At 55.2% G+C, this 22,209-nt stretch overlaps 2 protein-coding genes across 8 annotated transcripts in view; both read right to left on the reverse strand.

Moving 5' to 3' along the window:
* PRDM15 (PR/SET domain 15) overlaps window positions 1–10,516 on the reverse strand; it is a 67,207-nt gene extending 56,691 nt beyond the window's left edge. Inside the window, exon 1 of one of the 7 annotated variants that reach the window (XM_021071017.1) lies at window positions 10,379–10,516. In XM_021071017.1, the coding sequence (XP_020926676.1) occupies window positions 10,379–10,480 (102 nt within the window). In that variant the 5' untranslated portion in view covers window positions 10,481–10,516. The remainder of the gene's footprint in view (window positions 1–10,378) is intronic. The other 6 variants (XM_021071011.1, XM_021071013.1, XM_021071015.1 and 3 more) reach the window with 6 other exon arrangements.
* The window catches only part of C2CD2 (C2 calcium dependent domain containing 2), a 64,878-nt gene continuing 60,613 nt past the window's right edge, over window positions 17,945–22,209 (reverse strand). The window contains exon 14 of the mRNA XM_003358976.4: window positions 17,945–19,859. Coding sequence (XP_003359024.1) covers window positions 19,639–19,859 — 221 coding nt within the window. The 3' untranslated portion in view covers window positions 17,945–19,638. The remainder of the gene's footprint in view (window positions 19,860–22,209) is intronic.

Genomic DNA, 22,209 nt, shown 5'->3' on the forward strand with positions numbered 1-22,209 from the left:
ACCCGCCTACAGCGTGCCTTTCCATCTGTGTCATGGGGCATTTCACGGAACAAAGGTTTTTAATTTTGATGAAGTCTGACTCACTGATTCTTCCTTTAATCGATCATGCTTTGGTATCATAGCTAAGACCTCCGTGCCAAGCCCTAGGTTCCAAAGAGTTCCTCTTTTGTTTTCTGGAAAAGTCTTACAGTTTGATCTTTTACATTTAACTCTATTATCCAATTCAAGTGTATTTTTTTTTTCTTTCTACAGCTGCACCTGCAGCATATGGAGGTTCCCAGGCTAGGGGTCAAACTGGAGCTGCAGCTGCCGGCCCACGCCACAGCCACAGCAATGCCAGATCTGAGTCACATCTGCAACCTAAGCTCAGCTCAAGGCAACGCTGGATCCTTCCCCTGCTGAGTGAGGCCAGGGATCAAACTCACATCCTCACAGAGACAGTGCTGGGTCCTTAACCCACAGAGCCACAACGGGAACTCCTAATTTGAGTCAGTTTTTGTTTCCATGTGAGGCTGGGATCCAAGTTCATTTTCTCGCCAACAGGCGTCCGGTGCATCAGCTGCCGAACTGCTTTTGCTCCACAGCCCCGTTCTCGGGGGTCTCGGCGGGGTCTCGTCTCCTGCTCCCCGACTCTGAGGCTGTCTCTCCTCCACGACCGCACTCGGCAGACATGAGCCAGTACAGTCCTGACCTCTGCTTTAGAAGAATCTGAAAATTCCGCAGAGTGGGTCCTCCCGCTGTATTCTGCTTTTTCAAATCCCTTGAGCTATTCTAGTTCCCTTGCCTTTCCACGGACATTCTAGAACAGGAGTTCCCGTTGTGCTCAGTGGGTTAAGAACCTGAGCAGGAAAAAAAAAAAAAAAAGAACCAGACTAGAATCCATGAGGATGAGGGTTCAACTCCTGGCCTTGCTCAGTGGGTTAAGGATCCGGCATTGCGGTGAGCTGTGGTGTAGGTCGCAGATGCAGCTCGGATCTGGCATTGCTGTGGCTCTGGCGTAGGCTGGCAGCTACAGCTCCGATTCGACCCCTGGCCTGGGAACCTCCATATGCCGCAAGTGCGGCCCTAGATAATAAAATTTTAGAATAATCTTGCCTATATCCACAAAAAAGCTTGTTGGGATTCACATATGTAATTTTGGTGACATTTTATTCAACAAAATGCACCCAGAGTATTATCATTTCCTATATAATATAAAAATGATTAATGAATTTTCTCACACTGAGTCTTAGATGCTCAGTGTGTATTTTATACTTACGGGCTATTTTAATTTGAATCTGCCACATCTCAAATGCTCAGTAGCCAGCCCTGCCCAGGGGCTCAGGGAACTTCTTTTAAGCAAGGAGGACTTGTTCCCATGGGGCACACAGCCTTGTGGCGACGGTAAAAGCACGAAGGGAAAAATCTGGAGGGTGAAACAGCTAACCAACAAGAGCAACTTTCAGACACGTGCTGTAAACAGTCCTGAGGGACGCTCTGTGGGGGGCGGGGGTGGAATCTGTGACCAGTACATTTGTGAAACATTTCAGATTCCCATTCTGGGGTCTTGATACGCAATGGCACTTTAAAGGCCCTGAGAAGTCCTGCAATACGAATCTGTTGACATGTTCAGCCCCGCCGTTCCTGGACTCATGTGCACACGCTGGCTGATGTGCTAGAGAATCACGGCTGAGCACAGACTCTGGATGTGACAGATGGAGGGAAGGGCCGGGCGCTAGACTCTGGATGTGACAGACGGAGGGAAGGGCCGGGCGCTACGGTGACAGGACAGGTGCCAGGGCCCAGCTGCGAGTGAGAGAACCTCCAGGGAGTTGTTTCCTCTCCCTGGGCTCGGTTTCCTCACCTGCTCAACAGAAGCGCTGCACTGTCTGCTCTGAGCCGCCTTCCCACCTGTGAGGCACGATTCTGAAGTTCGAGTTCATCATCAGGACTTCAAAGCACGGTGGCTCTCAAAGGTCTCCATCCTACAACGCTCGGTCCCTGCATTGCATTTCGCTATGTATGTATTTTTCTTTTCTTTTCTTTCCTTTTCTTTTTTTGTCTGAGCCCATGGCATATGACGTTCCCAGGCCAGGGATCAAACCCAAGCCAAGTTAAGACCTGTGTTGGAGCCTCGACCCACTGGGCCAAGCCAGGGATCAACGCCACACTGCCCAGAGACAACCCAGGCCCTTAACCCCCATGCCACAGTGGGAACTCCTATGTATTTTTCAAAAGCAAGCTTTCAGTGTTACAAAGAAAAGGCATAATACAGCCATCACGCTGCATTGCTTATTAACCGACGCAGTGCAAACTCATGAACTTGGGGTGACAATTCTGTAAGCTAGCTGTAAGCTCCCGCTCTCTCTGATTTCCCGCTCGACACGACGCCCTGCTCCAGACAGGTTGCCCTGTTCCCTGCTCCCATGCCCAGGAGCTCTCCCTTCTGGACGGTCCCTGACCCTCCATTACCCTCTGTGCCACCAGCGCCACCTTGTCCATCTCGGTCTGCCTTCCTCTCTCCCTCCCTCCGTCCGTCTGTCTATCCGTCTGGCAGCACTGCCGTTTTTAAAGCCCCCGCTGTCACCGTTTCTGCCCATAAACGCACCCTCTGGGCAGAACCCCAGTCTGAGGGCCCGGCCTAGCCCAGGGCTCAGGGACGTGACACAACCTTTCACAGCCTGCCAACTCATTTCCAAGAGCCCCTTCATTCGACCCACTGGTACCCCACCCAGGACATGCAGGCTGATGTTAGCTCGTGAAACCAGTCCCCGTAGCTTAAAATAGGATGGAGCCAGAACAGCGGGCCTCTGCCGCAGCCACAAAGATGCATGCCTGCACCCCAGCTCCTCCAGGGGTACCAGGCTCCTGGCCACAGAAGACAGGGGTGGGAGGGGCCCCAACCGGTCTCTGCCAACCCCAGGTTCGGTCTCGCCTCCTCTGCACGGGGACGACAGGCCCCCAGGCCCACAGGCTCTACTCACATCCATCCGTGCCCTCAAGGTCAAAACTGGCCCCAAGCCAGCTCAAGCCCCCTCTCAGGACAAGGCCTTTCTCTGCCACTTCCTTCTTCTTTCCTAAGAGAATTTTTATCTTCTTCCTGAGATTGGCCATAAAGCACACACGCAGCTTCAGATCCCACAAGCACCCACCCAGCACATCACCCCCCACCCGCCCCCGTCTTGCACCCCCTCCCAGGCCAAACACGCGCACGACTTCTGGGTTTTATGCTACATCTGCCTCGTGCGGATCCTGGGGGCCCTGGGTCCCCCAACTTCGGGTGTTATGTTTTATTTCTGATTGTGCGCATGGACCCCTGGCTTCCACACACACGTCTCCCCGCCCCACTTCCAACACCCTCTGATAGACCAGTGAGTATAAAATCATGGGTCTGGGGAGTTCCCATCATGGCGCGGGAGAAATGAATCCAACTCATATCCATGAGGATGCAGGTTCGATCCCTGGCCTCACTCAGTGGGTTAAGAATGTGGTGTTGCAGGCCGGTGGCTGCAGCTCAGATTTGACCCCTAGCCTGGGAAGCTCCATGTGCTGCAGGTGCGGCCCTGAAAAGCAAAAAAAAAAAAAAAAAGCTCTGAGAATATTAACTGCTTGCCTAAAAAACTATATGATGGATATATTTATTTTCTAGTATAAGTTTTTTTAAAGGTAATCGGTTATTTCTAATATCTCCTTAGTTTGTGCTTGTGTGTGAATTTTGTTTATTGCTGTGTTATATTTTGTCGTGTTTTATGTACATTGTAGATTTGTTGTGTGGTTGCAGGTCTTGTGTTGCTGTTGGTGTGTAGATTTTGTTGTGTTCTGTGTAGCTCATTGTGTTGTTCCTACATAGATTTTGCTGTGTGCCGCTTTGTGTAGGTTTTATACTACTTGTGTGTAGATTTAGTGTTGTGTTGTTTGTTCAGATCTTGCTGTTTGCATGTAGATTTTGTGGTGTGCTGTTTTGTGCCGGTCTTGTTCGTGTGCAGATTTTGTTGTTTTGTGCAGGTCTTGTGCTGTTTGTGTGTAAATTCTGTTGTGTTGTTTTGTGCAGCTCTTGTGCTGTCTGTGTGCAAATTCTGTGGGGTGTTGTTTCTGCTGTTTGCGTGGAGGTGTTGTGGTTGTGTGCACGTGTGCAGATTCTCCTGGTGGCAGCAGTGTTGGGGAGGGTACCCCTGCTACATCTTCCCGCATGCACAGCAGCTTCTCTTTCGCCCCAGGTTCCGGGGGTCAGGTGGTGGTGTCCCGGGGGCTCCCCCGCGCTGCAGGAGTGGCCCCTCCTGACCCACTGCCCTTCAGGTCTGACAGGGGCCACAGGAGGCCTTCCCTCCACTGGGACCAGAATTTGTCTGTTCTTGTGAGTATGGAGCTTTTGTCTCCTGAGCCCCGCTACTTCCATGTTCTTGGTTAACTCCTTGGCTGGGGGGCTCACTTCCCTGCAGCTTCCTTGGAGGGGGGCCTGGAGGGCGTCTCTCCAGAGGACTTGCCATATCTGCAAACGTCTCCACTCCCAGCTCACCGGCCAGCTGCCCTGCCTGGTACCCAGTCAGTCGTTCCCCTGCAGAAGGCCGGACGCGGGCTCCCACGGAGGAATGATGACTTTCCAGGAGGCAAAACTTCTGTATGCAGCCCCCCCCTTCATCTGTTTTAGCTCCAGGGACCTGAAGTCTCACGGCCTCGATGCAAGCCCGGGCCGGCCCTTCCAACCAGGCACTCCTGCCATCCTCAGATTTTCTTGTGTTATTTCTTTAATAATTTCTTCTCTTTCCTCTTTTGGAAGCTCTTAGTTCCATCAAAGGTGACACCTGTTTTCCTGAGGTTCACATCTGGTTCTTTAGGAGGGATTTCTGAGCAAAAAGAGCCCGGTCCACAGATGCCGTCTTAAAAACAGAAAGTGAGGAGTTCCCGCTGTGGCACAGTGGAACCAAACCCGACTGGTATCCATGAGGACGCAGGTTCTATCCCTGGCCTCGCTCAGTGGGTTAGGGATCTGGTATTGCTGTGGCTGTGGTGTAGGCAGGCAGCTGTAGCTCTGATTCAACCTCTAGTCTGGGGAACTTCCAGATGCCACAGAAGTGGCCCTAAAAAGCAAAAAAAAAAACTGAGCTGGCATAGACCTTTTCAGGCTGATTCGAGCTCTAATGGGCAGTCATCCTTTGGCTTAACAGAAAAAGGGTGTGTGTGTGTGTGTGTGTGTGTGTGTGTGTGTGTGTGTGTGTGTGTGAGAGAGAGAGAGAGAGAGAGAGACCTGATTCTTACTTAATGCTGGGCTTTGTGAGACAGACTAGATATTTTAAAACTAAGCACCCTGGGCGCACTGGTGGTGAAAAATACTCATTCTCAGCAGAAGGGTGGGAGCAGAGTGGAAAGAAAGAGAAGCCACAGAGAACAAAGTCCCGAAGAGTCAGCTGTGTGGGAGGAAGGGACCCAGAGGGACAGGGGGACGGAGACCACAGGGTCAAGGAACGGAACGAAGTGGCCTGGTCAGAATGGGCATTTTGTAAACCTCTTGACGACTGTGGCATCAAAACTGCATTTATGCTTCTGGTCACAATAGAAGGCCAACTTATTACAACTACTTAGCATGTATAGTTTTTAAGCTCCCCGAAGGCCACAGGCCTGGGGCATTCCTCCCCAGCAGGCATGTCCCTTCTCCCAGAGAGGCAGCGGGAGTGACAGTCCCGCCACGTTACCCCAGGAAGGCCCCTCGCAGGGTGTGACGTAAGGTTCCCCTCCAGCTGCGTCGTGGCGGAAGGGCCATTTCCTGAGGGTATCTGGCCGTACCTGCAGCACGTCCGTGCCTGAGCTGGAGAAGCAGATGGTGCTGAATGTCAAACACAAGTCCAGCAGAGCCAGTAACACCCAGCACCTCCAGGTGACAAAAGGTGTCACCTCTGGGAAGCCCAAGCTTCAATTTCACATCACTTGGTGGAAACAGGACCCCACGCCTGCTGGGAAACTCCAGAGGGGGACCAGAGCTGGGCCTCCTTGGATCTTATCAGGACCCGAGGCCTCCCCTAGGCCCCCGCGGTGACCCTGAGCTGCTCCTCCATGACGACCGAGGGCTCCTCTCACCCACATCATCCGCGACTGGCCTCCCAGCCTCCACGATCCCTTGTTTCCTCCTCTAGATGCTCTCCCTCCATCTGTCAAACTCCTACCTAAACCTTAAAACCTCATCCAAAGGGCCCCTCCTCTCGGAAGCCCCTTGGCCACGCCCACCACGCACCACACCGGCAGGTCACACCCACTTCTCCGAGGAAGCCCCACCCACCTGCACCTCCCTAGTCCCGCATCTCTCTCTGCCAAAGTTACACCCCGAGATTATTCACACCAGCCTACAGGAGAGCTTACTCCTTAAAACAAACAGGAGCGTTTTCTTTAAGGCCGCCTCCCTGATGCCCGACCTTCCTCTCGCTGCACGAGTCCGGGGAAGAACTCGGCTGGCTTCTCCCCCGAATGGGGGACTGGCCCCGACCCAAGCGCTGCTCCCTGGAGCACCCCGCCCCCCACCCCGCAGCTCACGGCCCCTCCCTCCAGAAACCCTGGTCTCTCATCCCGCCCCAGGGTCTGCCTGGGCCCCTCTGCGCTCCCGTCTCCCATCCAAAGCCGCCAAGGTGGGCTAACCCAGGCTGGCTCCCTGCTCCTCTCCCTCTGGACCCGACAGGCACCCGCCATCACCTGCTGGAGTCGACCCAGGCCCCTGAGACCCCCTCCCCACGCCTGGTTCCAGGTATGACCGACCTCTGCCAACCATCCCACAAAAGTGTTTTATAAAATGCTATTTCCAGCTCTTCAGCTGACAGTGGGAACTGCTCACCTTGCTTTAAACAGCTGAAAGGGACATAATTTCCAGCGTACTATAAATGTTAACTTCGTAAGATCACACCTTTATGCGGCTCTTCTACACACGTCTGTTGGAACCTCAGCACGACCGGGGGTGATACCCACCGCGATCACCAAGCAGGTGGACACGCTCCTCCCCCACCCACGCCGATTCCCGTCACTGCGGCTGCTAAACCCGCCTTTACATCTGCGCTGGAAACGATGCCTCTAGACCAAATCAGTCTGGATCTCCTAGGACCCCGAGGTTGTGCTAATCTCTCCTGGTCTTTTTTTTTTTTTTTTTTTTTGTCTTTTTGCTATTTCTTGGGCTGCTCCCACGGCATATGGAGGTTCCCAGGCTAGGGGTCGAATCGGAGCTGTAGCCACCGGCCTACGCCAGAGCCACAGCAACGCGGGATCCGAGCCGCGTCTGCAACCTACACCACAGCTCATGGCAACGCCGGATCGTGAACCCACTGAGCAAGGGCAGGGACCGAACCCGCAACCTCATGGTTCCTAGTCAGATTCGTTAACCACTGCGCCACGATGGGAACTCCTGGTCTGAGTTCTGGTTCCACGAGTTGGGACGCCACTGGTCAAAATGAAAACGCTGCCCACACGGGGTAACGCAGCCGCCTGGCACAGCGCTGGGTTCAAGGAGGAAAAGAGGACATTTCCCCAATCCATTCACATTCTTGCGGAATTCGATTCCACTCTGTTCCTATTCTTCTTCTTTACCCATGTGGGGGCAGGAACCCGGCTCCACAGACAAGCTGCTGGGGAGGGGAGAGTTTCCTGATCACCCCCACTTAGCAAGGACCACCTGCCTGAGGTCTCTCAGGCAGACCCTTCCTTGGGATGGGGCCACTTACGGAAGGTGGGGACCAGACCATGGGCCCTGGGCAAGGGTCTCCCCATCCCAAGGGGTGTCTGAAGACGCCGCTGGTCCACGGAGCCCTGATTCCCGGGCCACCCCCCAACCCGCACACCTGTCAGCTGCACAGTCCTCCCCTGGACCAGCAGCCAGGCCCTCCTCGCTCTAGAAATACTCTGTATCCTAACACCTCATGTCCCCCCGCCCCCACCCTGTTTCTGGGAGACCTTTGTTGGGCCTGGACCCTCCCCCCTCTGCGGCGGTGGTCATCTCTAAAAAGACACAGATCCTACTCCACCCCTGCCCAAAGCCCCCACTGGTGTCCACTGGCTCAGGGAAAACTGAATTCAGTGTAGCCTGTGCTGCCCCAACTTGACCACAGAAGCTTGTGGCCAGCTCAGGGCCTTTGCACTTGGCACTGGTTGGCTTGTGACACTTCAGATCCCCCCTGAGGGCCTCACAGCCCTGGTCTCTGTTCAGATGTCCCCCGCTCACACCGAACTTCCTGGTCCCTGCCACCCACATCCCTGCCTCTCCACCTGCCATCCTTCCTGCCTTTCTGCCTTTCCTAGGGCCGCACCCGCAACATATGGAGGTTCCCAGGATAGGGTCGAATCGGAGCTGTGGCCGCCGGAGCAATGTGGGATCCGAGCCGCGTCTGCAACCTACACCACAGCTCACAGCAACGCCGGGTTCTTAACCCACTGAGCAAAGCCAGGGATCGAACCCACAACCTCATGGTTCCTAGTCGGACTCGTTAACCACTGAGCCACGACGGGAACTCCTGCGGTCTTCTTCTCTGCATTCTAAGCACTGTCTACCTCCCTCGGTCCACGGGCAGGGGCTTCCCTCTTGCTCTGCAGTGCCTGGCACGTGACAGCTGCTGAGCGGACGGCCAATGAACATGCGCACTCGTGAACCTCGTGAGATGAACTGGATGGGTATCGCCAGGCACGCTTCCCAAGTGTCGAACGGAGGCTGAGACAGCATTTGAGTCACAGCTCACCGTCTCAGCCTCTCACATCCCAAGTGCACGAAACAACTGCCTCCAGAGCCTTAAACCTGCAGAATGGGAGGCGTGTTTTTCTCCTGGCTGTCCGCACAGACGATGGTATCGAAAGAATACGATCTATGAGAGGTATTTAAATCCCAAGCTAAGGGGGTCCTTTCTCACATTCCTGGAAAAGCTAATGGGGGTTGCGGGCAGGGTTGATTTGGAAATTAATTTATTGGTCTCTAGGAAAGAAAGAACTGTTCCATCTGCTTAGAAAATCAACCATATTATTGTACTCTTTGTCCGCCACTCTTCTGCAAAAATATGAAACACAGATACAGGAGAACGAAACTTTATAAAGGGTAAATCTTATTGTTTCTCCGCTTTCAAAATTCAAACTACAGTTCTCTTTCTCAACCATTCACCATAAAAGGCAGGGATGTCAGTGAAACCCAGAAAAGCAGAGTGGAGCAGTGAAAATGTGGAAAATGTGAAAATGTCCAGGTTTGAAACAAAATACAGTGTGTGGGGTGGGGTGGGGGAGGCGGACTTATAAAAACAAAGTGTCTACATAATTGCACTCTCCAGGGAAAGGTCTCATTGTTACCTTTTAAGATTTCTGGCAAAACCAGTTGTTCATGTACTTTTCATCCTTACAAATACCTCCAGGAACCAAGCTGGGTTCTCCAAATGTATCTGGTGAGTCCAGATTTTTGGAGAGTGGCTTAGGCAAAAGTGGGTTTTGTGGGTTGACAGCTTTAAATGCGTACCCTGCTCCACGTGTCTCTGATGGCACACTTGTTTCTACCATTTTAATCTACCCCGGGTGGGGGAGGGGCCAACTTCTGTGCATTTGTGAAAAAGATCTCAACAACACTGAGAGCTTAATAAACACAGAATAGTCATAACTGTCAGGTAGGGCGCTCTCTCCACTCCGCGTTTTCACCTGTCTTCTCAAAGCTGACCCTTAACGCGAACACCCGTCCCCCGGCCAGAGGCCACGTGGCCAGCTGGTCCACCTGTCCGCGCCAGGGCGGGGCCGGTGCGCCCCTTCCCAACACAGCCTCCCACCTCAAGGGCGGGGTTGGTTGGGTCACAGGTCCACGGATTTCGCTACCTTGCCTCTACCACCCCCGGGTTTACGCAAACGGGATGATGTGGGGGCCTTGGCAACCCCATCGCCCGAATCCAGGGGTCTGCTTTTCCAATCGCAGGAGCCAGGGTCCAGGGACCCTCCCCGTGCGCCCCCGGGGGCTGGGCCCAGGACGGGGACAGTGACATCACGAGGGACCGTCGGCGACGAGGGCGCCCGGGGGCGGGACCGCGGGCCGGGGGCCGGGGGCGGAGGAGCCCCCGCGCCGCGCCCACGGGCGAGCGCGGCCCCGGCCCCGCGCCCGGAGCAGGCCGGCTGGGGGGCGATGGGCGGCGAGGCCCGCGGCGGGGCCGGCGGCGGGCGGGCTGGCGGCGCGCAGGGCGATCCCGGAGCGGCTCCGGGAAATCCAGCCGGGTTTTGACTCCGATCGCCCACGGTGCCCGCAGCCGGCGAATGTAACAAAGAACAGGCGGCATGGCGGCTGGACCGGGGCGGGCGGCGGGCCGGGCGGGGCCGGGGGCGGCGGGCCGGGCGGGGGCGCGCGGGGGCGGCGGGCCGGGCCGGGCCGGGGCGGCGCGCGCGGGGGCGGGCGGCGGGCGCGGGGCCCGGGCTTTACCTGCCTTTGGAATGTGCAGAGCGGGATCGGATCCGGACTCCGGGTTGCGATCCGCTCCGGAAACTGCGCAGCACCGGAAGCCGGGGGGCGGCGGCGGGGCATTGTGGGAGTTGTAGTCCTCCGGGGGCGCGGGCTGCGTGGACGCGGGAGCGGGGGAGCCGGCGGCTTGCACCTGGAGCGGGCGGCAGGGCTGCGTGGACGCGAGAGCGCGGCGTGGACGCGAGAGCCGGGGAGCGGGAGGCCTGGGCGCGGAAGCTGGACGTGTGGACCAGAACGGAAACGGTGGAGCGGGCGGCGTGGACCAGGGAGCGGCAGGGCGCGCGGGTCGTGTGGACGGAGAAGGTGGCACAGACCAGTGGAACGGGAGCTTCTGGGGTAGACGGGGCAGTGGGATTGAGGACCGCGTGGACGAGGGGGAGCGAGGGTGGTGTAGACAGGACTGTGACAGGGCGCAGGCGGGGTGAGCGGGTGGCTGGATCCGGATCGGCCGGGAAAAGCGGGGCGGGTTCCGGCTGCCCTTTCCCCGGGACGGTAGGGAGCGTCTGGCGGCCACGCGCGGCCCCTTCCCTGGTGGCGCAGGCTGGTACCGCGACCCCCGACAGCTTCGCGCTGGCAGCTCGCACAAGCACCCCTTTCTTCTGATGGCCGCTCCGAGCCTTTGGGGGATTAGGTGGGAGAGGAAGTCGAATTTTTTCTTTAAAACGGGCCTAAGATTTGCTGCCCAATCATAATGAGTTCTGCATTTAGCCCAGAGTTGCTGCAATCCCTGGTCATTTTCCTGTGCACTCAGTAAATGCTTAGAAACCCTTGCTCAGCCCCTAGGCGCGTGAAGGAGAGGGAGGCCAGCAGCGCTCTGGCGACAGAGGCCAGGCCAAGTGAGTCCTTGAAATCCGCCCTTTAACCACTACCCCGCCGCACTGCTGGGTGGAAGGTTCACAGGCAGACTGCTCCCTGGCTCTGCCTCCCTCCCAAGCTTGGCCTCTTGACGCCCCCACCATCCAGTGGACAGGAGGATCAGAAAGTCTTAGAAGTAGAGGGACCAGAGGGTCATTTATCTAGGCCAGGACAGGATTCTCAGATGTACTGTCATTCATTTCTACCTGGCAGAAACCCTCATTAATCAAGTCGAAGAGGTATAAGTCTCTGTGGCACAAAGGGGTCTGTGGTGTCTTGGGAGCTCTGGGACACAGGTTCGATTCCCCACGGGGCCCGGTGGGTTAAGGATCTAGCATTGCTGCAGCTGTGGCTGGGATCCCTGGCCTGGGAACTCCATATGCCACAGGGTGGCCCCCAAAGAAAAATATGTAATAATAAAGTCAAAGAGAGGGAATGAACGGAGAGAAATGATTTGAAATTGATATTAGAAAGGGTTTCTCCTCTTGCTTGTGTAAAGCTCTTAAGAACCAACAAGAAAAAGATGCAAAGGAGTTTCCACTGTGGGTTAAGAATCCACCTGCAGCAGCTCATTTTCTGGGGAGGCAGAGGTTCCATCCCCAGCCCCGTGCAGTGGGTTAAAGGATCTGGTGTTGCCACACCTGCTGAGTAGGTTGTAACTGTGGCTCCCTGGCCCCTGGAACTTGCATGTGCCGGGGGTGCAGCCATAAAAGAAAAGATAAATAACGCCGTAGAAAATGAACAGTCGACGGACAGTTCACAGACGAGAACGTGCGACGCCTTTTAAACATAGAAGACGCTAATCACTGTACTGTAATAAGAGAAAAAGCAAAATTGCCACGAGATCATTTTTATCTACTGTTTATTTCGTCTTTTTAGGGCTGCACCCATGGCACATGGAGGTTCCCAGGCTAGGGGTTGGATTGGAGCTACAGCAGCCAGCCTCCACCACAGCCATGCCGGATGGTTAACCTGCTCAGCGAGGCCAGGGATGGAACCCACGTCCTCATGAACACTAGACAGATTCGTTTCTGCTGAGCCACAACGGGAACTCCTAGCAGCAGAGATTTTTTAAAGTTTAAAAGAAACAAGTGGTTTCCCCTTTCCAGGTGGGAGGATTAATTAGCACGCCTGTATCCTGGCCATTTGTCAATATCCATAGACAGTCCAGATGCACGTGACCTCTGGCTCAGCCGTCCCACCGGCAGGGACTTTCCTGCAGCCAGACTCACATGTATGAATTGATCTGTGAGCTTGGTCATAAGCACCAAGCACCCATCCGCAGGGAAGGGCACAGGCAGTGGGCAGGAGGCTTGCCCAGTGTGTGGTGCTGCCGGTGCGATCTGGTGGGGCTCAGAGGTGGTCACCTTGCTGGCGCCCTCACCCCCGCCCTGCTGTGCCCCGCCCCGCGGTGAAAGCCCCACCTTCTGTCCGGGAATGCGGTCTGGGATGGGCACTGCTTCCCTCAGCCTGGGACACATTCTCAGGTCCTCCGCTGGCACCCCCATCACTTAGGTCATTGCCCTAATGCACGCCAACTCCCAGGAGCCCCAAACTGGCCACGACCACTGCTGGGCTCCCCTACCCGCACACCCGCCCCACTAGTAACATGACAGGCAGTTCTCGCGCTCAGAGGCGGGTCTCCGGTCTGTGCAGACTAAGCTGGTCATTTATAGAAAAGGGGGACAGGTCAGCGCCAGAGGGGACTGCATTCCCAAAGGTCTCTTCTCAGCCTGTTCAATATACTCATTCCATCTATGAGGGCCGGAAATAACTCCTGTTAAGACAGACCTATATCCAAAATTCTAACATTTAAGGAAAAAGTGGTTTTATTTTGGGTTTTTTGCTTAAAAGTGTCAAATTCTCACTGCCTCCTGAACTCCAGGCAGAAAACACACCCAAAACCCCCACCTACCAAGGATGTCGTGGAAGCAGCTGGGGACTGTGATACCAGATAATAGTGCTGCATCAGTGTTCAGTTTCCTAATTGAAATTGGGATAATGATAATTGGGGTGAAATATGACACAAAGATGCCTGAGTTCTTAGAAAAATGTCTTCTGAAGAATTTAGGGTGAAGCATGATGTCCTCAAACAATAATTGAGCCACCGATCAATCAGACATTAGATAGAGCAGAGGTGGCTAAACGGACGACACCAGGTGAAGGGTCTGTGGGACATTCTGTAGATGTGAAAATTTTGAAAATAAGTTGGGAGACCTAAATAAACAGAGAAGAGCTTCCACGACTGTCGGTGGATTTTCCTTCCTACACAGAGACTGGCTGTGAGGTCAGGACGTAATCACTAGCCCTGTGGCCCCAGGCCGGGGGTGATGCTCGCAGCCTTGACACTGGTCTGCCTGACACGTGCACTTCCCAGCACATGCAGAGCTGACACATTTTCTCGGCTCTGGCTTTCTGTCCACTTAAATATAAAACGCCTTTGCTGGAGCTCCCGTTGTGGCTCAGTGAGTTAAGAACCCAACTAGTATCCAAGAGGAGGCGGATTCAATCCCTGGCCTTGCCCCGTGGCTTAAGGATCTGGTGATGCCGTGAGCTGTGGTGTAGGTCGCAGATGCAGCTGGGATCCTGAGTTGCTGTGGCTGTGGTTTAAGCTGGCAACTGCAGCTCTGATTTAACCCCTAGCCCAGGAAGTCCCATATGCTGCAGGTGCAGCCTTAAAAGGCAAAAAATAAAAATAAAAGCAAAATATTAATAATGGTAATGAAGTAAGTGAATATTGGTGACAGCACTCTAACCAAGAGTTTGGAATGCCTGGCATGGGTGCAGCCCGGCTGGAACTTGCATCATGGGCCATCCTGGCTCAGGGCTGGGAGAGCGGTGGACAGCTGTGGAAGTCCATGCTTCTGGCTCACCGTGGAAGAAAGTCTGGCCTGGCAGCTTTCTTTTGAAGGCAGGCTCTGCGCCAGGTCATCCATCCTGGTGTCCAGCCCTCTGATGAGTGGGCTGCCATTTCTGTACACCAGCCCCTGAGCGTGCAGGGAGTGGCCAAGGTCAAAAGCAGCTGGTTTTGACACATGCATCCTCTCCGCCTCTGGCGCTGTCCCCTGACCCTGGGCCGCGATGAGTCAGGTAAGGTGGGCATAAGCAGACATCCCCCGTGAGCTTATTCAAAGCTGTCATCAGATGTCCACATGCTCTGAGCGGGCAGCATCCCAAACCCAGGTGATTCGGGCACCTACGTTCTTGGCGGGGTGCAAGTCTAGGAGAGAGGGAGGTGGGGTCAAGTGACAGGGCCTGAAGGCTGCCCATGGAAGTGCCCTGGGGCATCCTGGGCCACCGAGCACTTCATGGATGAGGCAGGGCTTGTGCGCGGTTCATCGTAGGAATAGGGAGGGGGTGTGTGCTGGGGGCCAGGGGTGTGCGTTCCAGAGTGACCGAGGTGGCTTTGGTGGATACCTGTCTGGTGTGTAGGCGGGATGGCAAGAACACAGCTGCTCCTGCAGGGACCAGCGGGATGGCAAGAACACAGCTGCTCCTGCAGGGACCAGCAGGAGATCGGCTTAGGAGAGCTGGCCAACCAGAGTGCCAGCCCAGAGTGGACGCCGGTCTCACAGGAAGCAGTTCGATCCCAGGCCCCGGACCCTTGAATCCCAAATCAGAGGAGGGGCCACCACCTGCCAGGTCCAGAGCAAAGAATCCGGAATCCAAGCCACGCTAACGTGGGGCTTTGCACAGGGTGACACTTCCTCTGAAATGCAAGGCTGGGGTCAGTCTTGGCCCCAGAGTGACCCCACCACACTCGAAAGGACGGGCAGGGTCAGGACCGCTGGGGGCTGGGGTGGGGGAGGGGAGGAGCTGGGCAGGTTCTGGTTTTCTATGTGCCCCAGAGCTTGGGCAGAGCAGGGGGGTGAAATGGAAGGAGACAGGAGGATGTGGTCCTGCAGGGACAGCCTGTGTGTCCCTGCAGACTCCTGCCCCGCTCCCGCCCAGGGTCCCAGGGCCAGCTCGGATGCCAGCCCTCCCGCAGCCCCGCCTAGAATCTGCCCCTCTGACCCCGTGCAGAGGCCCACTGCGCACCCACCCTCGGGCAGTCCGCAATGGGTGGAGGCTTCACCCCCCAGGTCACAAGGCCGCTGGTGGCCCCGGCCCAGCCGAGCCTGCCTGGGTAGCACCTCCCGTTCACGAGCACCCAAAAGGGACTGGACATGTGGATGTCCCAGTAAATGGTTTTAGTCCCAGGCCCAAAGCAGGTGCCGAGAGATTTAAAACCGCAGAAGGAGATGTAGTGACGGCTCTTCCCTCCGCCAGTGACCACGTGGCCGTGCCCAGCGCCCAATGGGGCACCTGATGAAGGAAGACCATGGTTCCGAGACCCTCAGCAGGGCCCCGGGTTACTGGGGACAGCACAGGACTCAGCAAGAACAACTCAGCGCTTAGCGTTGTGTGTGCATATGTTTATTTCCTTCGAAGGCCTTGGTGGTCCAGCCACATCTTCCCCCGTGACCCCGTGGTGGCCCCAGGGGTGCAGTCACTGTCATGGAAACTCATCACACTTGGTCATCAAGCTAGACCTCTCCAACCCCTTTTATTTTCTCCTTTAAAAAAAAAAATGTAGCTTTGATATAACATGTAGGGAGAAAACTCTACACGCCTGAATTATAAATGGCCCATCACTGGCCAGCTGGAAGCTCAGTGAACTGGGCAGTTTATTGTATTTCGAGTGTCTCCTCATCCGGAAAGTAGAGATGCTAGAAAAAGGAGCCAGAGGTGTCACCTGAGTCTACTTCACAGGGTTGAGCAGCACGGCTGTCCCCGAGCTGCTAGCTTTGGTCGTCAGGCCCTGGCGGGTTTGGGGCGAGGGGGGCGGGGCCGGGCCTCAGGGTCCAGGCAGGCGCTGAGACGGGCTTTTCATCTGATCAGAGTTAGATGGTCTGATCCACGACCTCCACCAACTTGGGTTCTTAGGTTTTAAGGCCGAGAGCCGTGAGACCGTTACTCAGAAAACATTCGAATTGAGTGACAGCAGCAAAAATGAATCTCGCCTTTTCCGCCCAAGAAGAAAACTTGCAACTTTCTTCTGCAGATGTGGCCAGTAAAACCAGCCAAAAATCTGGACCGGCGCCCAACTTGTGACTGGTTGACAGCGATGGGCCTGCTATGATCTATGGGAATCCAGGGCCCCCTTTTGAACTTGAACTTGAGACCGGACTGAAATAAAGTGCTCCGTCTAAACCACCTTCTTCACGGCAGGTTTTCGGCGGGAACGATGAGATGCGTACTTCTGTTAACGCTCCGTGAAAACGCACACACACGTGTCAGTCTGTTTCTTCTCCACAAAGAGCACAGGCTCCTCCTTAAACGAATCAACCAGAAGTGTCGCCAGCTCATTAAAACCCGCGTGAGCAGCTGGCTCCAGACACACAGACACACACCAACATCAGTGTTCACGAAAACTCGCTTTGAAAAACACCGCTCTGCAAAAATTTCATCAGGACAACCCAAGCAAAAGGCGCGCAAACCACTCCAGCCTGTGGACCAGGTACACGGGAAAGGGAGGGGGTTACAGGGTCGTGGGTTTGCATTTGGTGTTTAGCCTCCAGGGCATCTCCTTTAACCTACGTATCCTACGCCAGGGAAAACCAAACCTGGAAAAGACACATTCCCAGTATTGACAGAGCCCACGTCCTCAGGGTTTACCCTGCCCCTGCCCTCGGCTCGGTTCCCTCCTATCCGCTGCCGCATTAGTGTCCTCTCCCTTCAGAAAAAGCCATTTGATGGAGACTGTGTGTGTGCCTAGAGGGTGAGGCCTCCATCCGCCAGATGCCAGGAACGGGGTCTCCCAGCAAACGCTCCCCTCCTGTGAATCCCCGTGCGACGCACGCACGGCCCACCTGGCGCTTCCGGGGACCCTGAACAGCTTCCAAGTCACGAGGAGGCCGAGAAAGCTGAGCCCAGGAAGAAGGGACTGAACAGTGACCAGAACGCTCAGGGGGCCCATCAGGAATGGGAGTGGCTGAGACTTTTGGTAGGTCGAGAAAGTTGAATCCAAAACTGACACCTGGAGTTCCCACTGTGGCTCAGGGGTAAAGAGCCCAACTAGTATCCAGGAGGATGCAGGTTCGACCCCTGGCCTCGATCCGTGGGTTAAGGATCTGGCGTTGCCGTGAGCTGTGGTGTAGGTCACAGACGAGGCTTGGATCCTGGGTGGCTGTGGCTGTGGTGCAGGCCAGCAGCTGTAGCTCTGATTCCAATCCCTAGCCTGGGAACCTCCATCTGCCACAGGTGCGGCCCTAAAAAGCAAAAAATAAAAAATAAAACTGACACCTTCACACTTGAATAAATCGAGTGCATGTGGATTTTCAAAATCAAACAAAAAATTGCACCAACAGCTTCTGATCAGTGCCTGACATTCTGACACACCATACCCTCTGAGAATTACTCCTGGAATGCCATAGGTTCTGCCAACCACGTGAGAGAGAACAGAACTCCTTTGAGTCAGACAGACCGTTAACAGGTCCATGGGTTCCACAAAGACGAGTGGTGATTACTAGCCTGTGGGGCCTACCCTGGTATGAACATATTATATTTTGTAACACCAGACGCTGGCTTACAGAGAGTGCAATTGGAATACATGCTTTAAAAGCAAGTGTGGTGGAAAAGTCACTTTACCGTCACTCGATAAATTGTGGGACACCTAAGAATTTTTATTTCTTTTTCTTTTTTGCCTGCTCCCGCGGCATATGAAGTTCCCAGGGCCAGGGACTGAATCCAAGCCAGAACTGACCTGTGCCACAGCCACAGCCACACCAGATCCTTAACCCACTGTGCCCACAGTGGGAACACCAAGAATTTTTAAGTGTGCATTTTAAAGTTTTTAATGTAGTTTTCTAATCTCTCAAAAAAAAAAAAAAAAAGGAAATGAAAAAATCTCCATGATTTTGATTTTTAGTAAAGGTTTTTGCCCCACCTTGGCTCTGTTTCCCCTGAAGTACATTTGTAAGGATTAACAAAAGCACCTACACAAAGGAACTCATCCAATTTCACATCCGTGACAGAAGCCAAATTTTCCTAACGGCCATTCAATCTTACTGGAGGAAAATGCCTCTAATGCACAACCTCTCACCCCGATGACAAGGGCTCTTTAACAGGCATGTGTCTTAAAGCGACTCCTGCAGAAGGAGGGGATGATGTGAAAAGCCCCGGCGGGCACACTGACGAGGAAAGGGGTTTGGAAGCGCTTGGGGACGCGTGCCAGGCCCACTGGTCTTCCTGCAGGACCTCAAGGAGCGGGGGCGCCTACGAGGGGCTAGCCAGAGGACAGCAGAACTCAGGAGAGCCTGTAAAACGAACCTCTGATGCAGGTTTGGCTCATTTGTTGCTAAACTGCCACCCGAAGACTCACACCTGAGACACACACAATGTCCTCTTGTGCCCTCTGCACAGCACTTGGTTTGAGCCACCTACCAGCAACATTGGGCAAACCAAGCTTGCACCAAAGACGAACCATGCATGTGTGTTTACAGTGTGGCACTAGCTGTGACTTATTGCTCCTAATGTCATCTGAGCGGCCTGGGCCACTCTGGTCAGCAAGGGTGCCCGACGGGGAGGAAGGCTTCCCACGTGGTGACGGCCTGGTGGCCTTCTTAGAGCTTCAGACGCCATAGAGACACATGTGAAAACCACATAAGAATTGATATATCTCCCACTTGCAAAGAGGCTCAAAGGAAACCTGGAAAGGTGTCGGGCAGAGGATGTGCATAGGATATATTCAGCAGTTGCATAATTTTTCAAGTTATATGGCTACTATCAAAGGCCAATGTCTTCCTACATTGGTCGTAGTGTTTTCACTCCTATCTTGTCATTTCTCTGTTTACCAAAAACCCTGCTTCTGTCCCGCCTCTCAGTCCTCAGGGCTGGCTGCACTTTCTATTCTGAGCGGCCAGTGAGGAGAGCTGACCCGTCCATTCCGTCCACAGTGACCACTCTTTGGGACGCGGTCCAGGCATGGACGCAAAGTGACACCTGTTGGAGCGTGCAGGACCTGCCGGCCCCCAGCCCCGATGTGAGCCTCTGGAGTTCACACTGTAAATATCCTTCACCTGTTTGACCTGGACCCTTAGATGTGAGCACAGCCCACGCCATGGAGCCCTCAGCTCTCGTGGCTCCTGGTGGCACACTGGGCTCTGTCGGTCTCCCTGGGGACAACCTCCCAGCTGGAGGCTCAGATTTTTTTTTTTTTTTTCCCTTTAAAAGAGGGAAAATTGTTGGAAACTATCCAGCTAGACAGGGCGGCTGTCCGTCCGTCTGTCCGTCGGTCCGACAGCTGGCTGGCCCTCTGGCGGCATCCTGGCAGGTGCTCCTGGTGGGTCCCGTCTGCAGCATTGCAGGGAAGGGGGCGCCGCCGCCTACGGGCCTGGGTCCTCAGGCGCCCCGTTCACGGTGCTCTGGCCCCGGTGCCTGGAGAGCAGTTTCCTGTTCAGGATCCGGGCGAGCGTCGCCCCCTTCCTCCGCCCCCCCTCAGGCTGCTGCAGGAACACGAGGTCGTTGTGAGACTGGCTCAGGCCGGGGTCTTTCTGCTGATGCCGCCGGCGGAAGAAGAGCTTCGCGCCTTTCCTTAAAATCCCTCCTGCAAGAGCAAGGCACAGGGTCAGGGGCTGTAGAGGAAACGGCGAGTCCAGGGGGTGGGGGGGGGGGGAAGGCGGCTCCGAGGCCTCTCATACAAGGAAGAGGCTGAGTACTGCAGCTGCAGTGCCCTGGCTGGTGGCTCGAGAAGGCAGCAGGGTCTGTGCCTGGCCCTCGCGCTTCCAAGGTGCAGTGAGAAGCTTGGGGAAGCTGGGCAGTGCGCTGGACCGAGGCTTGGAAGCCATTCCCAGGGCAGGCATTGAGATGCCTGACTTTCGGGGTCCCCAGCCCCACCTACTCCCCGTCCTTAGGAGGGGTGCCAGCGCCCCACTCCCCGTCGTTAGGAGGGGTGCCAGCGCCCCACTCCCTGTCGTTAGGAGGGCTGAGAGCACCCCACTCCCCATCGTTAGGCAGGGTGAGAGCGCCCCACTCCCCGTCGTTAGGAGGGTGTGAACGGCAGAGCAGTGCCGTGTTCCCTCAGAAGGATGCTCATACTACTACAACCAAAGTAAGGGCTCTGAGAGCCGTGGTGTTCACTCTCTTGGGAAAGTTAAGTAACATTTCTTCTGGGGGAGAAAGATTTTTTTTTGCCTGCCGCCCGGCCTATGGAGTTCCTGGGCCAGGGATCAGATCGGCTGCAGCAGCACTGGATTCTCAACTCCCTGTGCGGGGCCGGGGATTGAACCTGCATCCCAGGGCTCCAGAGACACCGCTGCCGATCGCACTGTGCCACAGCGGGAACTCCAGGAGGAGGAAGCACTTTTATAACTCCAGATCCCACACATGCACACAAGGCTAACCCACAGGCAAGGTCCGTTACTTGGTCATTTTTGACCTAAAACCTCAATTTTGTTTGCTTTGACCTACTTATGACGTCAGGTGGTGGAACATGAACTGGAAAAAAGGAGCAGCAGCAATCACTTCGACAGCAATGGTCCCTTCGGGGTCAAATGCAAGCTAATTCGGCGATGGGCGAAAGGCCCCGAACCTGATTCCCCTTTCACAGACAGGGTAACGCAGGCCAGCGGGGGGCCCCCCCAGCGGGGTGTGGGGCCCTTCCTGCCGGCGGGGAGAAACCCACGCTCGTCTGCATGTAGGTGTTGATGATGGAGAGAGGACAGGGCTGACTGTCCCAAGAAGCAGCTCATCTGGCAATTCATTCTTTTCATGGCTAAACCCCCCTCCCCCGGGGTTTACTCACACGGGAACCTGGAAGGCATCACGTCATTCTCTCAGCTGAAATGCACGCGCACTCGTGGAATCTGGTCCAGCCACCCGTGGACCTTCGCAAAATCACCACCTCCCGGGGGGAAAGCAGCATGCCTGTGACCTTGAGAGGCCACGCACAAGACCTGGTGTTCAGGACACTTGTCCATGTCTTATTTAAGCAGCAGAACACGGGAGCTCAAGGAATGGGTCAGGTTGAATTCGGTTAAAACTGCCAAAAAACTTCCTTTTCACGGTCTCTTTGGACACAATCAACCAATTACTGATTACCTACGACTCATTACGACATTTTTTTTTTTTCGTCTTTTAGGGCCGCACCTGCGGCGTATGGAGGTTCCCAGGCTAGGGGTCCAACTGGAGCTACAGCTGCCGGCCTCCACCAGAGCCACAGCCATGCCAGATCCGAGCCGCACCTTCGACCTCCACCACAGCTCACAGCAACGCTGGATCCTTAACCCACTGAGCAAGGCCAGGGATCAAACCCGCATCCTCGTAGATGCTAGTCTGGTTCCTTAACCACTGAGCCACGATGGGAACTCCGACCTAGGATGTTCCTTACAATCAGCTAAAGCTGGGGGGGCGCGTGCAGGGCGGTGAGGATGGCAGGGGAGGAACAAGGCAGCGGGCGACTGTAACAGTGCCAGTGGCCTTACTCTTGTCACTGGGCCCGACGAGCTGTGCCCTGGGCCATAACGTCTGTTCCCAGAGCTGAGTCAACCCCTGTAAAATGCCTCATATCTCAAAAACCCACCAGTGGGGGTGTGTTGTGGCAAGAATCACACCACCAGCAGGGCTAGACTCTGGGGTCCGGCCAGTGGGGCGGGTACACCGAGGCCCTGGGTTAATTACTCAGCAGATAGAGCGCCCTGGAGCTTCCCAGCCTGGCCAGTTACCTCAGGTTGGGGGCACCTAGGAGGAATTTCTGATCTAGAGGAAACTGCTTTCGTTTATGCTTGGAGTCCCCCACATAGCATGGAAGTGTGGGGCTGTCACATTGTCACACTGGAATGGAGAGGCAGGAAAGTCCGCTGGGGACCTTGGCTCTGATGCCACGCTCCCCCCATCCCCTGGTGAAGGGTGGGGAGGGGAGCAGACCAGTCCATCCCCCAGACCAGCTGGAGACTAGA

The sequence above is a fragment of the Sus scrofa genome, chromosome 13 (genome assembly GCF_000003025.6).
Source record: "Sus scrofa isolate TJ Tabasco breed Duroc chromosome 13, Sscrofa11.1, whole genome shotgun sequence".
NCBI classification, from domain to species: Eukaryota; Metazoa; Chordata; class Mammalia; order Artiodactyla; family Suidae; genus Sus; species Sus scrofa.